The sequence below is a fragment of the Engraulis encrasicolus genome, chromosome 5, assembly GCF_034702125.1.
Source record: "Engraulis encrasicolus isolate BLACKSEA-1 chromosome 5, IST_EnEncr_1.0, whole genome shotgun sequence".
NCBI lineage: Eukaryota > Metazoa > Chordata > Actinopteri > Clupeiformes > Engraulidae > Engraulis > Engraulis encrasicolus.
Genome location: NC_085861.1, coordinates 32,557,502 through 32,577,814, shown reverse-complemented (window position 1 = coordinate 32,577,814; position 20,313 = coordinate 32,557,502). Strand labels below are relative to the sequence as shown.

Sequence of the window (20,313 nt, the reverse complement as noted above, 5' to 3'; positions counted from 1 at the left end):
TTAATTGTTGTCCAGAAAGCAAGTTAAATATGTATGAAGGATTTTTTAGTGAGAGATTCGCAAGAGAGTCCATAATTTCATTAAAAAGGTTGAAGATATACATAATAATAACAACAACAACAAAATGACCAGGTAACAATGCAGAGATGTACTTTATTGAACAATGTCAAAACCATTATAAGGCAGGGGATTTATACAATCATCATAGCAACAAAATAATGCTCCAGAATAATGTAAAAAGGGAAAAAAGATGTGCACTCAATGATATCTCCAGAATGTCCAACAGAAATGTTACTAATTAAGATTTTATTTCGGAATTTTGGTTTCTCAACATCTTGAGTTGAATACCAAAGTTATCACACGTATGTATACATTTAGAGGAAGAGGAGATGAAGATAGAATAGAAATCTTTCCAAGCAAAAAAAACCCAATACAAATCATCATAACAGATTAATAAGATATGGTTTGTCCAATTTAAGCAATCACAATCATGATGCTACATTAATTCATATGGTAACTGCCAGATAGCATTTGACTTCTGCCTGCATGAATGGCTGAAGACAGCAAATGCTTCATTAGGGCAGATAGAGTCGAAGTCCAACTAGTCTCCACCGTGCTTTCGTGTTGCTTGTGGCCTTGTGATGCAAGGCTCAACGTCGTAAAGGTTTCGTTTCATTCAATAGCTCACAAAAGCATGATTTTAAAAAGTTAGCAATTGGGATGTTGAATGAGGAAAAAGTTCCTCTGCCAAGATTAACAGTGGGGAAATGTTATGCTATTCTCCACAGCAGCGAGGCCACACGGAGGCAAGAGGCCAAAAGCAACGTGAAAGGGCAGGAGGAGCTAGTTTGACTTGGACCCAACTTCTCATTACATTACAGTGTGTCAAGCCGATCTGGCTTCTGGGTAGAGACAATCTACCGGTACTTCAGAGCTGTTGCAAGGTGCTCATTGGTCCAAAAAAAATTCATACGTAGGTGGATCATATGGTGTATAAAAGTAAGTACCTAAAGAACAGGAGAGATATGGACTAGCGTACTGTATACACATGAGATGTGGGCAAATGCTTAACCTGCCACCTTAACACATGACACATACATCTAGGGTGAAACAATGTTGAAACAAAATAGATCATGTACATACATTAAATAACAGATTAAAACTCAACATTTCTTGATGTCGCTCACCCATAACCAAATAAACCAACAGATTAAAAAAAAAACCTACACTACCAACATAGTCTTTTCTGGAAAAACTATAAATACTACCATAATTCAACATCCATTTACAAAAGGAAGCACAGAACTCGTAACTAAAATGGAGAAAATGGGAGAGACGCAAGTACTTGAAAACCAAAGCAAAACCTTTCCATTCAGCTGCATAAGAAAAGTTAAGAGAACGTATGTTTAGATAACCAGCCTGGCAGAGGTTTACTTTCGGAGACCAGGATCGAAAGGGAAGTAGAAAAAAAAAAAAAACGAGCTGATCGACCTATGAAGTGTGATGTAAACACAGTTACATTGGCAGTGGAATGTATGGTTTTAATATGTCTGCACTTATCACATTGACATATGTACTGTACATTGTATGACACAAAGAGGTACAAAAAGTATATAGCAAATGTACAGTGGTTGGACAAAATAACTGACACCTGTCATTTTAGTGTCATTTAGCTCCTCTTGCGTCCACAGTTAATCCTGTGGTTCATCCTTCTTGGTGGTATGCAGACATTACCTTGGATACTGTGGCTCTTGATACATCACAAAGACTTGCTGTCTTGGTCAAATATGCAATAGTTACACACCTAGATTTTGAGCAAAATTGTGCTCTTACCCTGCTAATTGAACCTTCACACTTCACCTTACTGGTGCAATGTGAATGTCATTAATGAAGATTGGCCAACAGGCTGGTCCACTTGAGCCATGAAACTTCCCACACTAAAATGACAGGTGTCTCAGTTATTTTGTCCAACCCCTGCATATAGAGCCAGACATATCAGTGTGCTTACTAAGAAGTCTCTGGGACTTGATTTCTGTCTCTACCTAGCCTGTGATACATGATTGAGCGATATCATATCATATCATATCATTTCGTATATAGGCGTCACACACACATGTAAATTATATACGTGTAGCTTGTGAAAAAATAAAGTGTTTGTTATACACAAATTGATAATTTCATAACTTGGGCAATTTTCCCACAGTGTTTTACATTTGTGGGACATTTCTAGTAGTTCTCATGAGTTTGACATAAGCTTTTATGCACTTCTCACATTAATAATGTATCTACTCAAATGCCTCATACACACACACACACACACACACACTGTGTACTAGTCTTGGAGGTGGTTATGAAAGTATTACCAGGTAGTTAAGAGTGCTTGTTGTACTTGCCATTAATGATAGATATGAACACTGGATGCCGCATTGACCACCCCTTTGTATTGGCTCAAGTCAGACCAGCGCCAAATTCAGCTATTAAAATGCTGCCAACAATTGTTGACAAGGAGATAAGCATATTATCCTGTAGGTGACGGTAAAATGGGCCATGCAAAAAGGCTGAATGTCGCATCTAGCGTTCAATATCTGTGGCGGTAAATACTTAATTATTTAATAATATATAATAATTCTTTAATTTGTGCAGAAATGGCTTCACAGTAGCCTCACAGATACAGTACACCGAGGCTTTAAGGAACAGAAAACACTCCTTGATCCTTTGTACCCGATACACCCAGCATAAGAGCCGGGGGGCAGTCCAAGAAGGTGAAGCTGACCAGGAGGTAGCCATAAATCAGCTAATAAAAGAGCACAGAATCCTCATTTTCTTAACAAGATGACAATCTGCACACTGTATACTAGCAGGATTACCACTTCTGGTCTACCACTTAACCACGTTGTTGGAGTACCCCTCTGGGATATGCATGTTGTGACTTAACTTAGGTGCGCAACCGTGTGCACACACACACACACACACACACACACACACACACACACACACACACACACACACACACACACACACACACACACACACACACACACACACACACACACACACACACACACACACACACGTGTGTTGAAGACCTATCGCAGCACTATGCACGATACTCAAGGCATCATCCGTATCCGTATCCCACACGTATCCCCACAGCAAGCATATCCCGGGCATGAAAGTGATCGTACTCTCACACACTGCCTCTACAGTATCTCCAAATTCATACATGCGCATAAACATGTGCCTGCAAACTCAGACAATAAACACACACACACACACACACACACACACACACACACACGTAACCTGATACCTCTGCTTGCGAAACACATGGCTAAGCGTTCAGCAGCTTTCCATCGGCACACAGTAGCATGTCGACAGTGTTGACACGCCACAGGCCAGCAGGCCTTATATTGAGAGTAAACATTATCGCCTCCACACACCACTCCTCATCAGTCACCATGGTAACCCAGACAGCAGACAACCAATCAAAAGCAAAGGGAAAATCAAATCTATCACTCGGCCTTTGGCTTTCCACCATCTTGGTCCTCCCTGCTCTTTTCCACCTCTGCCGTTTCTGTCGCCGTCCCCTCCTTCACCCCTTCCCTCTCTCCTCCCTCGCTCTTTTTCTCCCGCCGCCCTCCCCCTCCCTTCTTCATCACGCGCCCCACGACGATGCACGCCAGCGCCACCAGGTGCATGCTGAAGTAGATGCTGTGCCAGTAGTGGAGCGTGTCGTCAGCACGCAGCAGCACGAAGCCCATGCACATGTAGTCGTAGGCGCGCATCTTCAGGAACCAGTGGACCCAGTCGAAGACGGCCTGGCCACGCTCGCCCAGCCGCGACCGCACGCACGCCTCCATGGCCGACTCGGCGGCGATGCACAGCGGGATGGTCAGGAAGGACAGGTAGTAGCCCACGTGCAGGCCGTGCCAGTAGGCGCTGATCAGCATGGTCCAGCCAGCCCTGGAGGAGGAGGAGGAGGAGGAGGAGGAGAGGGGGAGGAAGATGAGGAAGAGGAGGAGAGGGGGAGGAAGATGAGGAGGAGGAGGAGGAAGAGGAAGGGGAGGAGGAAGATGAGGAGGAGGAAGAGGGGGAGGAGAGGAGGAAGAGGAGGAAGAGGGGGAGGAAGATGAGGAAGAGGAGAGGGGGAGGAGGAGGAAGATGAGGAAGAGGAGAGGGGGAGGAGGAGGAAGAGGGGGAGGCATAGAGGAGGGGGAGGAAGAGGAGGAGAAAGAAGAAGATGAGGAAGAGGAGGAAGAGGGGGAGGAAGAGGAGGAAGAGGAGAGGTGGAGGAGGAGGAAGAGGAGGAGAGGGGGAGGAAGATGAGAAAGAGGAGGAGGAGGACAGCAGACAGAGATGAAATTGCAAGAAAGGGATAGAGGAATAGAGACAGACATGGGGGATAACAGAGGAAAAGAGAGATGGATAGACAAAGGGGAGGAAAATTGGGATATGAAGGACAGCAGACATGGAGGGCAAGGAGGAGAGGGGGAATGGTGATAAAAGGGGCACAGGAACAGAGACACAGATGGTGGGATGACAGGGAGAGATAGATGGAGAGATTGAGAAAGAGGGGGGAGGAAAGGGGGAGATGGAGCGAGAGAGAGAGAGAGAGAGAGAGAGAGAGAGAGAGAGAGAGAGAGAGAGAGAGAGAGAGAGAGAGAGAGAGAGAGAGAGAGAGAGAGATGGATGTGGTGTTGAATTAGAGACAAAGCCATTAAGACAGTGGGAATGATGAGAAAGGGACAGAGGATCAAAGTTGAGGAGAGACAGAGAAAGAGAGAGAGAGAGAGAGAGAGAGAGAGAGAGGAGCATAGAGGGGTAGAGGTATAATAAATGGCGATGACCGAGGGAAAGGGACATAGAGAAAGTGGGAGAGAGATAGAGGAGGGGTAGTAAGAGAGAGAAAGTGACAGATAACGACGATGACAGAGATGGAGTGAGAGAACGATAGAAACCGATGGAATAAGGTGAAAAACAGACAAAAAAGAACAGAAAAAAGAAGGGGACATAGAATAGAGAGATATACTGCTTCTATCTGCTTTTCACAACAGCGCACATGCAAAGACAGTCCTGTCTAAAATCCCTCAGACCACGTTTTACAGCGTGGAAAAACAATGTAATGAAAACAAAACAATGAAATGAGCGCAATGAGCTTCTTCTTGTTGTTCGTCACATAAGTTGTCTGTTCGTGCAAAACTTCGTGCTGGTAGCCTACAGGTTGTGGTTAGGTTAATCGCATGGTTCGCTGTTCCGAGGCTGTTTTATGCGTTGCATGAACTGACGGTTTGAGGAAAAGAGTGGGCGCACAAGCGGTAGAAAACTACGGAGCTCGAGGGTGACAGACAGCTCGTATTTTCAATGAACTTCAATTCTTGGTGGCATCTGGCATACAATCTTCTGGCAGGTAGCTTGATAAGCAAGACCCTCTGTCTCTCTCTTCAAGAGGGGGTGTGGCTCGTCGGACAGGGCCGTGGGTATAATTACTGGACTGACAGTGTTTTTTGATAATGTGAAAAATCCGGGATATTTCAGGGAAAAAAATTCAAATCGGGAAGAAATCGTGAAATGAGTCAAAATTAGGGAGTTTCCCGGGAAATTAGGGGTGGTTGACAGGTATGGTGTGTGTGTGTGTGTGTGTGTGTGTGTGTGTGTGTGTGTGTGTGTGTGTGTGTGTGTGTGTGTGTGTGTGTGTGTGTGTGTGTGTGTGTGTGTGTGTGTGTTCCATACCTGAGGGCGTAGGCCTTGAAAGGGGCGTTGGGGTAGATGTAGTGATGCAGCCACCACTGCACGGTCATGTTCCAGTAGCGCATGCCGTGGCGCACCTTCACACAGAAGTCTGTGTTGTAGCAGTCGATGTTCTGGATGGTCCTGAAGTCATACTTCACCGGAGCGTCAGGGTCCGGGCTGGGGAGAAAACATGTGAAAAAGTGAAAGCCCATTGGGAAACTCCAACTCCCATTGTCATTGTGACACAGCACTCCACAGCACACAAGTGAACACTGCACACTGCACACAACAAAATTGCATTTATGCCTCACCCGTGCAAGGGGGCAGCCCTCAGTGGCGCCCCATGGGGAGCAGTGCGGTGGGACGGTACCATGCTCAGGGTACCTCAGTCATGGAGGAGGATGGGGGAGAGCACTGGTTGATTACTCCCCCCACCAACCTGGCGGGTCGGGAGTCGAACCGGCAACCTCTGGGATGCAAGTCTGACGCCCTAACCGCTCACCCATGACTGCCCTTTTTTTTTGACATGCACATGCACGCAGAGACACTTTTTCAACACCAGGAGGCACTTCAACACAGCAGGACACTAATACAACTACACTAATACAGCGGGACACCAATACAACTTCAGTATGTGGATATACAATTTGAAATGCATCATCAGCAAAAAAATAATAAAAATGGCCAGGATTCCTGTTAAGAAAGAAAAGACAATCATGCCCTACAAAAACAAGGTGCAGTAACTAACACTGACTAAACAAATACTGAACTAAGAAAACGTCCAAAAGTACAACATATTATCGGTATAATACACTAATTTTTAGATTTTTATGCATTTAATTATGAACATAACTTGAAGAAGCGAGGAACGATTCGGAAATGAGTCCACATACAGTGTAAACTATGTTTTTCCATAGGCCTTTGGCTTTGTAGAGAGGAATACAAATCTGGTAGCCAAAAACCAAACCAATCAATTGGAATAGACAGGGACTGGGTTGTCAGTACACAGCCATATAACTCCTGTAGTTAGACTGACTTGTATTGAACGGTGGGGCCCCCTCCAGGCTTGGATTGCGCCCCCTCTGGGTAGCAGCCCAGTCCTGCGCTGATGCAGCCGGCCTCCGCGCCGCACCACGCCGCATAGAACCGCATCCGGAAGACGAAAAACGTCACAATCATGTAGAAGAACCTGGAATAGGGAAAGGGATGACACGGACCGTGCATGGACTGCAATATCAAACGACTCCAAACTGTGCATGAGGAACCATAGCAAGAGCATTGTCCTGTCTTGCACTTTATGTCAGTCTGTAAAATGTCAGTCTTGTGTATGTCTATGTCTTGGCACGGTATAGAGAGAAAACGCAATGTCATTTTCCTTGTATGACTTGTGCATATGAAGTGACAATAAAAGCTGACTTGACTTGATGTACGGTTAATGGCATCTACGTCACACATCTATATTAAAACCTACTGCTCTCACCCGACCCATAGCACCCCTTCCATTCTTCCTCATCTGTGTACGCTACTGACCTGAAAAAGAAGTTATGCTGCAGAAACTGGTCTTGAAACTTGTCGCCGCGTACGTAGTCGAGGGGGAAGTAGTGATTGAAGACTAGGAAGAGAGCCCCGTACACGGGCACCATGCGCAGCCGCAGCAGGCAAGGCTCCCGGCCCGGCAGGGACTGAGGACTCGGCTGCTGCAGCCAGTCGACAAACGTCTGGTACCTGAAGAACGGACCTGAGGCACCGCAGAACAGTGGTGGAGAGAAGAGAAGAGAAGAGAAGAGAAGAGAAGAGAAGAGAAGAGAAGAGAAGAGAAGAGAAGAGAAGAGAAGAGAAGAGGAGAGAAGAGAAGAGGAGAAAAGGAGGAGAGAAGGAGGAGGAGGAGGAGAGTGAAGAGGAGACAAAGATGGAGACATAAAGAGAGGGGGAGGGTAGAAAGATGTGAAGATGAGAGAAAAAATGGAAACATAAAGAGAGGAGTAGAATGAGGATAGGAAGGCAGAGGAAGAGGACAGGCATGGTAGGACAGTAGAGTGAGAGAGAAGGAGGGTGAAGAGGAGAAAAAGATTGAAAGGTGGAGAGGACCGAAAGAGGAAGATTAGGAGAAATGCAAAAAAAACAAAAGGATGTGAAGAGAGAAATGACGAAAAGTGATAGATGTGAGGAAGAGAAAGATAGATATAGGTGATAGGCAAGAGTATGGGGTGGGAAAGGTAAGATGAGCAAAGGATAGAAAAGAGGGATGTAGGAGGCAGCCCAACATGGAAGAGAAGGAGAAGAAGGAGTTTCAGAATAATGACGTACGCAATGGTAGCCGTTTATGCAGACATGGATGTGTTAGTGACATGACCCAAGAGTGGGAAGGGTTATTGAGAAGCACATGAAACCGAACCAATTGGGAGAAGCATTCAAAACAGGATGACAATGGGGACGGGAGTATGCAAGAAAACACACATGCACACCCACACACACACACACACACACGTGTGCGCATGTGTGTGCACACACACACCCATACAAAGACCAACACACACATACCAAAAAAAACAAAGGGAATAGAGCTGGTTAAAACGTGAAACAACTCACATCACACATCACGTGCGATTAGATGCTGACAGAAAGAAAAGACAGAGAACACACACATGTTAAAAAAATAATTCAACCGAAAGGTCAGTGTTAAACAAACTTGGCACAGTCAGTAGGCACAATAAGACTTGAGAGTGAAGCGCGCAAAACAGGAGGTGATATTAATATACAGCATTCGAATGATAAACTGTGCATTAATGAGTGAGTGTTTTTAATGGTTTGGATGAACAAAACAACTAAATACAAAAAATAAACCTACCCGTCATTATTCCCACATAACAGTAGCTATAGGATATGACATCATAAAGGGAGGGCTCGCTGGAAAGCCCACCCACCACGGGGGATTTGGCGAATGAGCTCACTTCATTCTTCTTCTCTTGGTGAAAAGTCTTCACCTCATTGGCTAAGCTCACCATCTATAAAGAGATAAAAGTAGGCAAAAACACAGACATTCAGTAGATATACCGGTACACAATACGTTAAATTCAACATTTAAACATGTGGCCGTGCTTAGAGAAACAAAGCATGCACTGTCTGTTTAGTTGTCCACTTTTAATCTCAGACACTGTGATCTGACTTTCATGAAGCATTCGAATGATAAACTGTGCATTAATGAGTGAGTGTTTTCTTTCATGAAGCAAGACATGTCTTCTCATTCACTGGTGATTGCGTGCTTCGTATGACAGATACTACACATCATACAGAATGATACATTACTATGGTGTTTGTCAGTTAACAACAGCACCAAACTTGTGTTTGTAAGAGATGATCCTACATTTTGGGACAGATTTACTCAGATTGTGTGATGACATTCAACTTGATGTTGTTTTCCGGTAAGAAATGCAGAAGTTGAGAAATGGAATTGTTGTTGGGACACCTCTGTGTTTTTTTTAGCGAGACGTGTAAAGCGCTGTCTGATACTGATCTCCCAACAGCCATCTAGCTTCCCGTTTCTGTTATGTAGGCAAACACATACTGTATGTGCATGTCTAGACACGTCCATGGACAGACACATCTAACATCTACACATACACAGCATCTATGACAACAGGGGTCATCGCATCGCTGAAAAAGTCAGAGTCATCAAGGCAGGGAAAGCATCAAAGTGATTCTGACAAAGACAACTCAAAAACACACTGTGAAAACTGCAGTGCACAAGATTTTATTTTTACTGCAGTGCATAACAACAATTGTAGCTTTTGATGAAAAATTATTTGATCAAAAAAACTTTTCTAAATGTTATACTTCCTCACTTTTAACTGTACTATAGCCCTGAGGTACTCATCTTCATTCTGCTGAAAACTGATCAGGGCTGATTGCGATCAGGATCAGATGAGATACGACATCTACTGTATCGATCCCGGAGGAAATTTAGGAATTAATTAATGAGAGTCTTGGTGGCGGACGTGACCTCTAAACACCAAGGTCAAGACCTTGCATCTCAAGGAGCTCAAGGGGCTGCTAATCATGAAATTCCCATCTATGTCATTGGGTTCATTCTAACCAGAATGCATCAAACTGGCAAAGTGTGCATGCGTGCTGCCTAGCAAAAGCATCACTGCTTCATCACGAACGAACCCATTGTGACCCACTCAGCACACCTCAAAATGTAATTTATGCCTGTGATGATCGTCACCAGAGATGTTGGTGTATGCTCTGACTGTCATGCCAACGAGCCAAGCTCTTTGGTGTAGTAGTCAGGAGCCCCAGTTTGGTACCCCAAATGCAGAGGTTCAACTATCCTCCTCTTCACCACAATAGGATTTTTCCACTGCAGCCGAGGAGACTTAGTCAGGGCTCCCAAAAGCGAGCTTAACGCGAATGAACAAAATCAGGAAGGTAGCCAGAGTTCCTCAGCACCGCTTTGAGTGTCTAACCCGGTGCAAGAGGGAGCAGCAGTGCTTGGGGAAGGATGGGGAACCTCGCTGGCTATTCACTCCCCTCAGTGGAACCAGCAGGTCTCAGGCAAAAGCCATTAGACTCCTTTACTGCTTGCCAGTGACTCTGCTATCCTTATGCTCAGCCAGAGCAGCTGAACGAGCTACCACATTAAGGTGAGGGGCGTCTGGATAAGATCGCAGTCAAGACATACCAGGGCCACGTGCAGATGTACACTCGCCTCCTAAAGAGTTGTCGCCTACCCATCTGTTTGGAATAACAGCTAATAACCTGACTTTCAATCAATCACTTGGCTTCAGAAGTCACTCATATGAAAGCTACAACCCTCCCGAATGAAAATGTATGTACAAAAATAAATTTCATGCACCAAAGAAAGATTGACCCTTTAATGAACACAGACAGGGCAGATTTTGACAAGACAAAAGTTGTCGCCTATCGAACATAATGTGAAAATGAGCCGATAAGTCACTTCAAAACACTTCAAATACGCAGATCGGGTGTCATACTTAATCACTGATTCACTCACACCTCTCCAGAAAATCAACTTTGGCCTTAGGTGTATGTTTAGGGTCATTGTAATCATGGAAAGCAACACAATGAAAACCAATGGAGTTCAATGAGAGATGGTGACATATTTGCTATTCGTAGAGCAATACGTTTTTAACTTCATGATGTAATCAATGATAAAAGCCCTCACACACCAGCAGCATGCATGCAGCTCCACATAAGAGCTGTATCCCTCCCATGTTTGACTTTAGGCACCATGTATTGTTTTCCAAATTCTTCACCTTTAACACCAAAGAAGTCTCTCCCACTGTCCTGTCTCAAAAAAGCCAGCCAAGAGTATGTCAGGCCTAATTCTGACAAAAATGAAGGCCAATGGGACTCATACTCTGAAGTCAAGATCCCAAGATCAACCATTTTAGAACTGATAGCATCAAAACTATATGGTGTTGGAGATGAAGAATATGAAAAAAGAGAAATGGTGCATAAAGTGAAACATGGTACAGATACAGCTCTTATGAGGAGCTGCATGCATGCTGCAGGTGTTTGAGGGCTTTTATCATTGATTAAATCATGAAGTTAAACATGTATTGCTCTACGAATAGCGAATATGTCACCATCTCTCATTGAACTCCATTGATTTTCATTGTGTTGCTTTCCATGATTACAATGACCCTAAACATACACCTAAGGCCAAAGTTGATTTTCTGTAGAGGTGAGAGTGATTCAGTGATTAAGTATGACACCCAATCTGCGTATTTGAAGTGTTTTGAAGTGACTTATCGGCTCATTTTCACATTATGTTCGATAGGCGACAAAACTTTTGTCTTGTGAAAATCTGCCCTGTCTGTGTTCAATAAAGGGTCAATCTTTCGTTGGTGCATGAAATTTATTTTTGTACATACATTTTCATTCTGGAGGGTTGTAGCTTTCATATGAGTGACTTCTGAAGCCAAGTGATTAATTGAAAGTCAGGTTATTAGCTGTTATTCCAAACAGATGGATAGGCGACAACTCTTTTGGAGGCGAGTGTACTGTGCATGCAGGGCCAGATGCAATCAGACATATGCTTGTTCCCATCAGAGGAACATCACAATCCGTAGATGGCTCAAGGAGAAATCAACATGCTCTGAAGTAGTATTGCTTGCATTTCTTTAAACTAATGCCAGTTTTTAATCACAAACTGTGCGCCTGGCAACGCAACGAACGTGCGCACGGCACGCCCAGTAGTGTTGCCCCGGTAACCAACCACTTCCTCACTCCGCTTCGCATTGTGCCCGAATCCCCTTACCCGTTATACATCGAACACAAGCCCACGGACTCACGTGGCTTATTGCTCAAATTGTATGGCTTTCAGCACATCTACCTTCTTGACTTACTACAGACAGCAATGACAACACTATTTTAACAACACAAACACACACACACACACACACACACACACACACACACACACACACACACACACACACACACACACACACACACACACACACACACACACTGACCTTGAGGGTGAGTATGAGCTGAATGGCGTTGGAAAAGGGTGTGGGCCTGGGCAGGCCTAAGTCCTCGGCCTTGCGGAAGAAGAGGAGGTAGAGGAACGTCCATCCCAGAGACAAGGCGGGAGCTCTCCTGTCATCACAGACATCAAGGACATCAGAAAATGGACACACGTCACAACTAGAAAAGCGCTCAGAGAGCGCAAGCGCCTCCGTCCTCTGGTGGACAGAAGCACACACGCACCGCAAACATACAAACAAACAAATGTACACACAAACTCGGACAATCACATTACCTCCTTGGCGGAGGTAACAATTAGTGCATATCTCAAATGTACACGCTTATCACAAAACGAACGCACACATATCATCATAATCAGACATCACATGTAAATACGTATGTACACAAACCACAATTGCTCATCATCACAATACAGACAAATATCACAATAATCAGCACACATAAAAAACAGATGCATCACAACACCTGCACATCACAATACATATCACCATAATCTGTCAACATTTAAACATGCATCACAATTATCCACACATCTTAATTATGTAAATCATAATATGTTGCGTGCATAACTAAATGATGACGCCGACGCACACATCTCAATAGCTACACCCGAGCTCTTCTCTGCACTTCTGGCACTATGTTTCAGTGCGTAATTAATACGCCATACGCACTGAAACAAGAACAATGAAGTGCACAAGTGCACCATTTGAGATTCAGCACAAGACAGAGAGGAACGCGTGGGATGATGTAGCATCTAAAATGTCTATCTGTGGCCAGATCTAATTTTATCACAAAGTGAGTGAGTGAGTGTAATTGAGGTTACAGGCAGAATGACTGGCACACTGGAGCCCATTTGCCTGAGGGGGGTTCTCTCGTAATGAATTAGCCAGGGCTGCTTGATCATTCACCCACTGGGCGACTTTCTAGAAAGCAGAGTGTGGTGGAAAGAAACGAGGAAATCTTTAACAAAAAAAAAAGATACATTCCTGATTTAAGATCTCTTACTTATGCTAGCTCTCTGTCTCTGTCTCTCTCTGCATGAAGATGTGTGATTATGTAAGACTTTGAGTGTGCGTTTGATACCATTATGTAACCTGCTGACGATAGCCATGGATTCATGCGCTCTCACCTCCAATTCAGCTTAATGATGACCCATGTTCCCAAAATGGTGATTAAAGAATGCAGGGTGTGGACTTGACATGTTGTGATGGTCACGGTCAGACCCACCAGCAATGCCGCCCCCTGTTTCACTGGGGGACCTGACACAGAACACACACACACACACACACACACACACACACACACACACACACACACACACACACACACACACACACACACACACACACACACACTTGAATTGACACATCCCCTGTATTCCTGGAAATATCAATAAATAAACGTGATTTAACAGTAACATTTTGAAAGCGTATAGTATAGGCCGCCTCATATTATTGTGTCATTGAAGCTTTTTATAGATTCCATGGCACTTAACTACACATAGGTTATGACATTTGAGGCCAACTGTCAACTTACTGAGGTAACGGAAAAGGAAGCCAACAGGTATGGAAAGAGCAATGAACCCCAGGTAGACCAGCTCATCTGGTGACATTGCTGTGTTTCATGTAAACACCTCCCACTGTAGACAAAGAGGAGACAAGGGACACACACACACACAATGATGGCAGTGTTTTCTATATTGGCAGGCAAGGCGCTTTGCATGATTTTACTGACATAAACAAATAACCAGTTTACCAGGAAGCTGAAGACATTCATGGGGGGTAGCAGTAGGCTACAGCCCACCTAGGATTGGCTACTAGGTCAACCACTGATTAATATTTCATGCCAACAATGTTTTAGTGTGTAACCCATGAGGTTGTCATTCTCGTATTACAGCGTCCCTTGTTCAAGACACACTCTACAAAGACAAATTACACCCGAATACTAAACCAATAAGAGTAGCTTTATCTGGCAATGTTGGATACATTGGTCAGATACCAGAAAGCCTACAGCGAGGGGCTTAAATGCACCGACTGTGAACTGTGCTGCAAAGACCGCTTGTGACCAGTTCTATCACCGATGTATTGTTATAAGCTCGACCAACAGGCCTCTGGAACGATTGATGTATTGCAGAGTTGCATACATGTTCTGAAATAACCCAATGTGCTGACAGTGTGGTGTAGAATCGTCATCATTTCGCAATAACAACAGGAAGACTTCATTCACTTCACTGCTCATCCGCAAGCTTTCATGACTGGCATTGTAATTTCGTGCGCTGGTCAATAAATCTGGACAGAAATTAATCAAGAATTGTAACCCAAAATGAGTACACGTACTTTGTAAACATATTTTTTTAGCTTCTTGCAAGTTTATGTTCTCCACACATGTTCCTAAGAAGGTGTGTCGAGACATCGGTGTACCAGAACCATTGCTGTAACTCAGCTTTCCGTCATTTTGCGTGTCAAGCACAGGAAAATACACAAATCGCTGGGTGATTTGTTCCAATCCAGTCTTCACATTGTCAGACATGCCCAGTTAGTGATACAAAATAATTAATGATACGGTACTTACGACAGAAATGTTTTCCAAAATTACAGCTGCTCTGCCGGATTTCTCTCCTTTCTCCAGTCGTGCCAGAGGTTTCGGGTCTCAACTTCCTCTAATGTCCCCGCCCACCCAACGTCAACAAGCGTCGAACCATTGGTCCACCCTTTCCAGCATTGACCTCAGAACTTTTGCATCATGTCATGAGAGAGTAGATATTACTGCTGCTCAAACTGTCCTGCCCATTACCAATGAGCTTTCCATGAATATTTACCAAATGAAGTAATATTTACTAGTATGACCTCAGGTCAGCAAGTTTTGCATCTAAAAAAAAATAGTCCTTATAAATGGCAATGGAGAAGATCCACATTTTAATTTTTCCAAAGTGCCATTATCCCAGTCATGACAACTCAATTTGATGTTTGTGAGTGGATAGCAAGAATTCTGGAAAGAAACTGCTACAATGATTAGTGCACCTTTAACCAAATAGAGCATGGACATGCCCAGGCTTAGAAGCAGCCTTCCTACGTTTACATTTAGAATTGACTCAAGATTTGTATGTTGTAACTTGGAAATAAGCAAAAGGTCCTCGGTGATGATGCAGTCTCCCATTTGAAATGTGTTCATCTGCCATCATTCGCTTCCTGGCAAGTCTTTCCACACCACAACATACTCATTTGTTTGCACACAGCATTCTGACCTGAAGTATGCCCGAAAATCCCCCTCATTTGGCTCAGACCACTGCAGATGGCTCCATATACTTTTGACCATATGACTCATGAGTGCATGACAGAAAAGCAGCCTTGAAGCAAATACTTCAGACTTGGACTCAAGGCTAGTGGAACCAACCAACAAATTTACCAAACAATGATACCATAAGCTTAATGAAACAAAAAATACAAGACTTGAATTTCTTCCAACCATTTTTTTTTATTGAAAACCGGGGGGTTGAATTAAAAGATGTTGCTCAATTCAGTTCTCAGAGTCTCCCCTCCCCCCACTGGGCATCCATCTTAGTCCTCCTCCTCATCGTCAGCTCCTCCAGAGCCACCCTGGCCCTTCTTGGCGTTCTTCCTCTTTACGCGGCCGGGGCGGCCACCGCCGTATGGAGAGCGCAGGGAGAAGTCGATGTGCTTCTGGCTGTCCAGCCTCACCACGAAGGATGGGATGTTCACAACCTGCTTGCGCACACTAGAGGGAGGGACAGGAGGAGGGAAAACAGAAGGGCAAGTGATATAATAAATCAGATCTTAGCACTTCCTTCCAAATTGACCTTTACAGGAGCTGGGTTCACTCCAAGACCATAAATTTGAGTAGTTCTACACTAACAGCTTTAATTTCAGCAATGCCGAGGTGCTTTTAGCCTAGGACTTGATCCAGATCTTGGAAAGAGAAATCACCCTTGAATAAAATATTTGTTTTTGTCCTTGGCAGGCCTCATTCACGAGGAATTCTTGACACCATGGTGGAGTCTGTTGAATAGTTTTCATATCATTGGCGATGCCCAGGACTATTTCCCAATTCAAATAAACAGTCACTACCCATCATCTACAACCCTCCCCATGCAATCACATCAGTTTTCACCTTACCTGCCAGCCCAAACGCCACACGGTGGAATTTCACCACCCCAAGTCTTGGATCAGCGTGTTGGGGTGTGGACAGTCTTTACAGACAAGGTATACAGCTTAAGTGCTGAATTGACCTTGAGGAAATTGTTTAAAACTCACTCGGCAGTCAGCGAGGAGCAAAGGTTGGGTCACTATCGGAAAACAGGAAGGACATCCACAATGAAGACCCACAGTCACAGCCATTTGGAAGTAGCATTCCCACTAGCGTATAAGGGGATCCTAGCCCTACAACATCAGTCATGTGTTGCCAACTTGTGTTGTTTTGTTTCGTGTTAAAGGCAAAGTTCTATCAGAGAAACGCACGAACATGTGTATGATTTACGCTTGACATCTATGCTGCACATGCGGATATTTCCTAATGAGTAAATTAAACGCTGATATGCGTGGGAAGTGTAATGTGATGTTAATTTAATGTTTGAATCTCATCCTAATCGCCATGATCTTACCGGATGTGCCTCTGGCGGATGAGCACACGGGCGTGGTGGATGCTCTTGGCCAGGCCCAGCTTGAAGACCTGGGTCTGCAGTCTCCTCTCCAGGAAGTCCTCCACCTTCAGGCCCAGGATGTAATCGAGCTTCATCTTGCCCTCATCCAGCACACCGATCCTCACCAGACGCCTGAGCAGGGCATTACCTGAAATAGACATGCATTGCAATCAATTACTGTAATGCGGTGGTCGTAGTTGAGGATGACCACGCAGGCTTGTAAATCATGTTCTGGTAGACCTCATTCACGAGGAATTCTTGACACCACGGTGGGGTCTGAAGTTATATTTAATATCATTGGTCAACCAAAATAATTTTCACAACATCACATCTACTCTTGATCATTCAAAGACCAATAAGCATTATACTGTCTTTAGAAGCATTGACTACAATTTCATATCTCGTGCTAATTTCACCTTCAAAGAGACGCTTCTGGTCCTTCTCGTCCAGGGTGAGCAGCTCTCTGGCAGCTTTGCGGATCTTGGCCAGAGTGAACTTGACCCTCCACACTTCCCTCTTGTTCCTCAGACCATACTCGCCTAAAATGCAACAACGGTAGAAGTTAACACATCTTGCACCATCTTAACATAGCATGCAAGCAGTCACATCAATGTTCCACAACTTACCAATGAGTTTCAACTCCTGGTCGAGACGGGACTTCTCGAAGGGACGACGGGGGGTAACGTATGTCTTGCGACACACCCAACTCCTGGCAACGGGCATGGTGGGTCACTTACGCCTGCAATAGAATAAAAGTAATTTCAGTATGCCTATGTGGCCTCCATTATTCAGATACCAAGTAACTAGTCATGTGAGCTAACGTGGATTAGCATAGCGGCAAGCTGCTAGCTTGTGGGTACTGGCGTCCTACACGTGACGGTAACCAACTGGACACAAATATTTAAGTAATCGTGACAACATAGTCCACCATGGACGTAGGCAACCCCATCAACATGATTCAAGTGCACAACTAACAGTAAGATCACCGGTATACTTCAATGCCTTAGCATTAGGCCTCGGGGCCATGTCGTGCTTAGCCTAGCACAAACCACGTTATTCAATACAAGCACTCGAGTTCACAATTGTAACGCAAAATCCTTTGAAATACCAACATCAAACCAGTGTGAATCTTTCAATAACATTATTTGACAGTCAGATGTTGGTGCAAGATCATACACATAACGACATGAAAGCGATATCGATAGTTCTGTCCGCCATTACCTGTCTTCCTCAGGCTTGAACAGTAAAGAGACCGCATGTAGGTTTTCGCCTACTTTATATAGCTGGGAGAACCACTACACTTCCCGTCGAGCATTGCGACCCACTCGTCACAAGTACGCGACTGTACGTCATTTCACAGACCAAAAAAAGCTCTCTTTTCCACACAAAATCAGCATTTGGAAATCTAGTCATAAACAGTTTGACATAAGCAATACAACTTTCTGTCTAAACTTACCAAATCAAAATAATACACAGAGACCAAAGCTTTAATGTTGTGATCTGTGCTTTGCTAATCACGGGTTCAGCAAAAGTTTGAACAAGTTTATACTTGTAACATTGGTTTATATTATTAGGCCCTATAGCTTAAAAAAAAAACCTTTTAGATAGCCTACTTGCTGGCTCTACTGTTTACAACAATAAACATACATGACTAGTTTTCCAAAACGTGCTTGCTGCCCTCTGCTGGCATCAATCTGAAATAGCACAGGCTTTTTAAAAATTCATTTTTTTTTTTTTTACAACTCTTTGTTTAAAACAAAAAGCTTTTGGTGTTGTTGTGCTTTTAAAATTATTTATTTATTTACTTTTCTCCCAGGGTATTATGTGCTATTAAAAATCAAAACCTGCCTCTTCTCCTGCTGATGGCCTTGGACGGCTTGGAATGGGGGTGGGTCTTCCAAAGTATTTTAGGCCTGTAGCCTTTTGTTTATCTATTCTATATACATATACAAGACAAACTTGTTGCACATAACATTTCAAATAATTATGTGTCGTCTACATATTTCGACCCAACAGAAACTCTATCTTGGGATTCAATGTTGGCGTTGAAGAGTGTGTTGCTGTCCTGGATGAAGAACCTCATATGAGTCAGGAAAAGAGTAAGTGTGCAACAGTGCAGTCAAAGGCCATGGTTGTGTGGCGTGCGAATGGTGCAAGAGAGCGGGAGAGGCAGTGTAGTGGGATAGGGCAGTGGTTCTCAACCTTTTTTCCCTGAAAGCCCCCCTCACCTTTGCCCGTGACAAGCCAAACTTATATACGCACTTAAAAAATGATCATGTGCTTCATTACAATGACTCTTGCTCGAGACATTAATCAATACTTTCCTGACTTTTACATGGGGACCAAAATATGTGTTAAGTTGGTTTTGATTGGGTCTTAGTATAATGTCTCACAGGACACATTTTATTCACAACCTCACCGTAATCTATGGCGACCCGGACCCCCCTAGGGGGTGGGCTGGACCCCAGGTTAAGAACCACTTGGATAGGGCCCTATTAATACAGCCGAGTGAAACAGGACTCTGCACATGTGTTTCAGTATGTCAGGGTGGCTGCATGACAGATGGACACACACACCAGACAGCTCTCCTGAGCCCACTCTGTTTCGGTCGCTGTTTGACTATCCTGTTCTCTCAACAGCGCTGCCTTGCCTTGCCTTGCCTCTGCCTTAATCTTCTCTCTCTTTTTTCCCCTCCATGGAACTCTAAGTTTTGTGACATCTTTTTTTTGTTGTTGCTTGTTGTGTGTGAGTGTGCGTGCGTGTGTGTGAGACAGAGGGAAAGACCTGAACCCCATACTCCTTTCCTTCCCTCCTCCTCTGATTTTTTTTGGGGGGGACATCTGTTTCTTTCCTCCTGTTTTTTTTTCACCCCTCCTGTTTGGATTCTAACTTTCCTGCCACTACTTCTACTACTTCTTCTTCTCTGGCTGGGTCACTGCAAACTCCTCCAGCTTTTGCATTCCGCCCTCTCCCTCTTTTCCCAACTTTTCTCTCTCTTTTTTTTTTTTAACTCCTTCATCCCTCCATTGTTCCTCTTCTCTTTTCCTCTTTGTCTGGCTATGCACTATGCTCTCCTCCCCTACTGTGATTCTTCAGCCGTACGGACTCCCCGTCTACCCTCAGACAGCCTCATGCTACCCCGGTATTGTCCAGGTAATACCCTCTTGCACTCTCACTCTTTCACACACACACACACACACACACACACTCACACACACACACACACACACACACACACACACACACACACACACACACACACACACACACACACACTCTCTCTCTCTCTCTCTCTCTCTCTCTCTCTCTCTCTCTCTCTCTCTCTCTCTCTCTCTCTCTCTCTCTCTCTACCACTCTGCACTCCATCTTTTCTCTCTTGTCTTGAATACATATGCAGTCTGTTTCAGTTC

The 20,313-nt window shown here is 44.2% G+C and overlaps 3 protein-coding genes across 5 annotated transcripts in view; 1 reads left to right on the top strand and 2 right to left on the bottom strand.

Annotated features, from left to right (window-relative positions):
* Positions 1-134: 134 nt before the first annotated feature.
* Positions 135-15,618, bottom strand: mboat7 (membrane bound O-acyltransferase domain containing 7). The gene is made up of 9 exons (XM_063199139.1): positions 14,818-15,618; positions 13,783-13,885; positions 13,376-13,505; positions 12,231-12,357; positions 8,579-8,735; positions 7,261-7,468; positions 6,767-6,919; positions 5,731-5,907; positions 135-3,963 (listed from the first exon to the last, which is right to left on the bottom strand). The coding sequence occupies exons 2-9, from the start codon at positions 13,856-13,858 to the stop codon at positions 3,513-3,515; spliced, it is 1,479 nt and encodes a 492-aa protein (XP_063055209.1). The 5' UTR covers positions 13,859-13,885; positions 14,818-15,618; the 3' UTR covers positions 135-3,512.
* Positions 15,619-15,695: 77 nt separating this feature from the next.
* On the bottom strand, positions 15,696-18,215 carry rps9 (ribosomal protein S9). Its single transcript, XM_063199140.1, has 5 exons — positions 18,125-18,215; positions 17,530-17,642; positions 17,320-17,442; positions 16,865-17,051; positions 15,696-15,981 (listed from the first exon to the last, which is right to left on the bottom strand). Exons 2-5 carry the CDS (start codon positions 17,624-17,626, stop codon positions 15,804-15,806), a joined length of 585 nt encoding a protein of 194 aa, XP_063055210.1. The 5' UTR covers positions 17,627-17,642; positions 18,125-18,215; the 3' UTR covers positions 15,696-15,803.
* A 1,205-nt stretch (positions 18,216-19,420) lies between these two features.
* The window catches only part of rbfox1l (RNA binding fox-1 homolog 1, like), a 31,952-nt gene continuing 31,059 nt past the window's right edge, over positions 19,421-20,313 (top strand). For 2 of the 3 annotated variants that reach the window (XR_010034929.1, XM_063199135.1), the window contains exon 1: positions 19,424-20,056. Coding sequence is in view for 2 of the 3 variants with exons in the window: in XM_063199135.1 (XP_063055205.1) it covers positions 19,970-20,056 (87 nt within the window). In the remaining variant the exon portion in view is untranslated. Of the gene's footprint in view, positions 20,057-20,313 lie in introns of all 3 variants that reach the window. The other variant, XM_063199136.1, reaches the window with a different exon arrangement.

Coding starts and splice junctions, on each gene's coding strand:
- mboat7 (XM_063199139.1), bottom strand. CDS start 13,858: ATGTCACCAGATGAGCTGGTCTACCTGGGGTTCATTGCTCTTTCCATA. Junction 8,736..12,230: donor AGCTCATACTCACCCTCAAG/GTCAGTGTGTGT, acceptor ATCTCTTTATAG/ATGGTGAGCTTAGCCAATGA. Junction 5,908..6,766: donor GGCCCCACCGTTCAATACAA/GTCAGTCTAACT, acceptor TTTTCTCCCCAG/CCCGGACCCTGACGCTCCGG.
- rps9 (XM_063199140.1), bottom strand. CDS start 17,626: ATGCCCGTTGCCAGGAGTTGGGTGTGTCGCAAGACATACGTTACCCCC. Junction 17,443..17,529: donor CCAGGAGTTGAAACTCATTG/GTAAGTTGTGGA, acceptor GTTGCATTTTAG/GCGAGTATGGTCTGAGGAAC. Junction 15,982..16,864: donor ATCCGCCAGAGGCACATCCG/GTAAGATCATGG, acceptor CCCTCCCTCTAG/TGTGCGCAAGCAGGTTGTGA.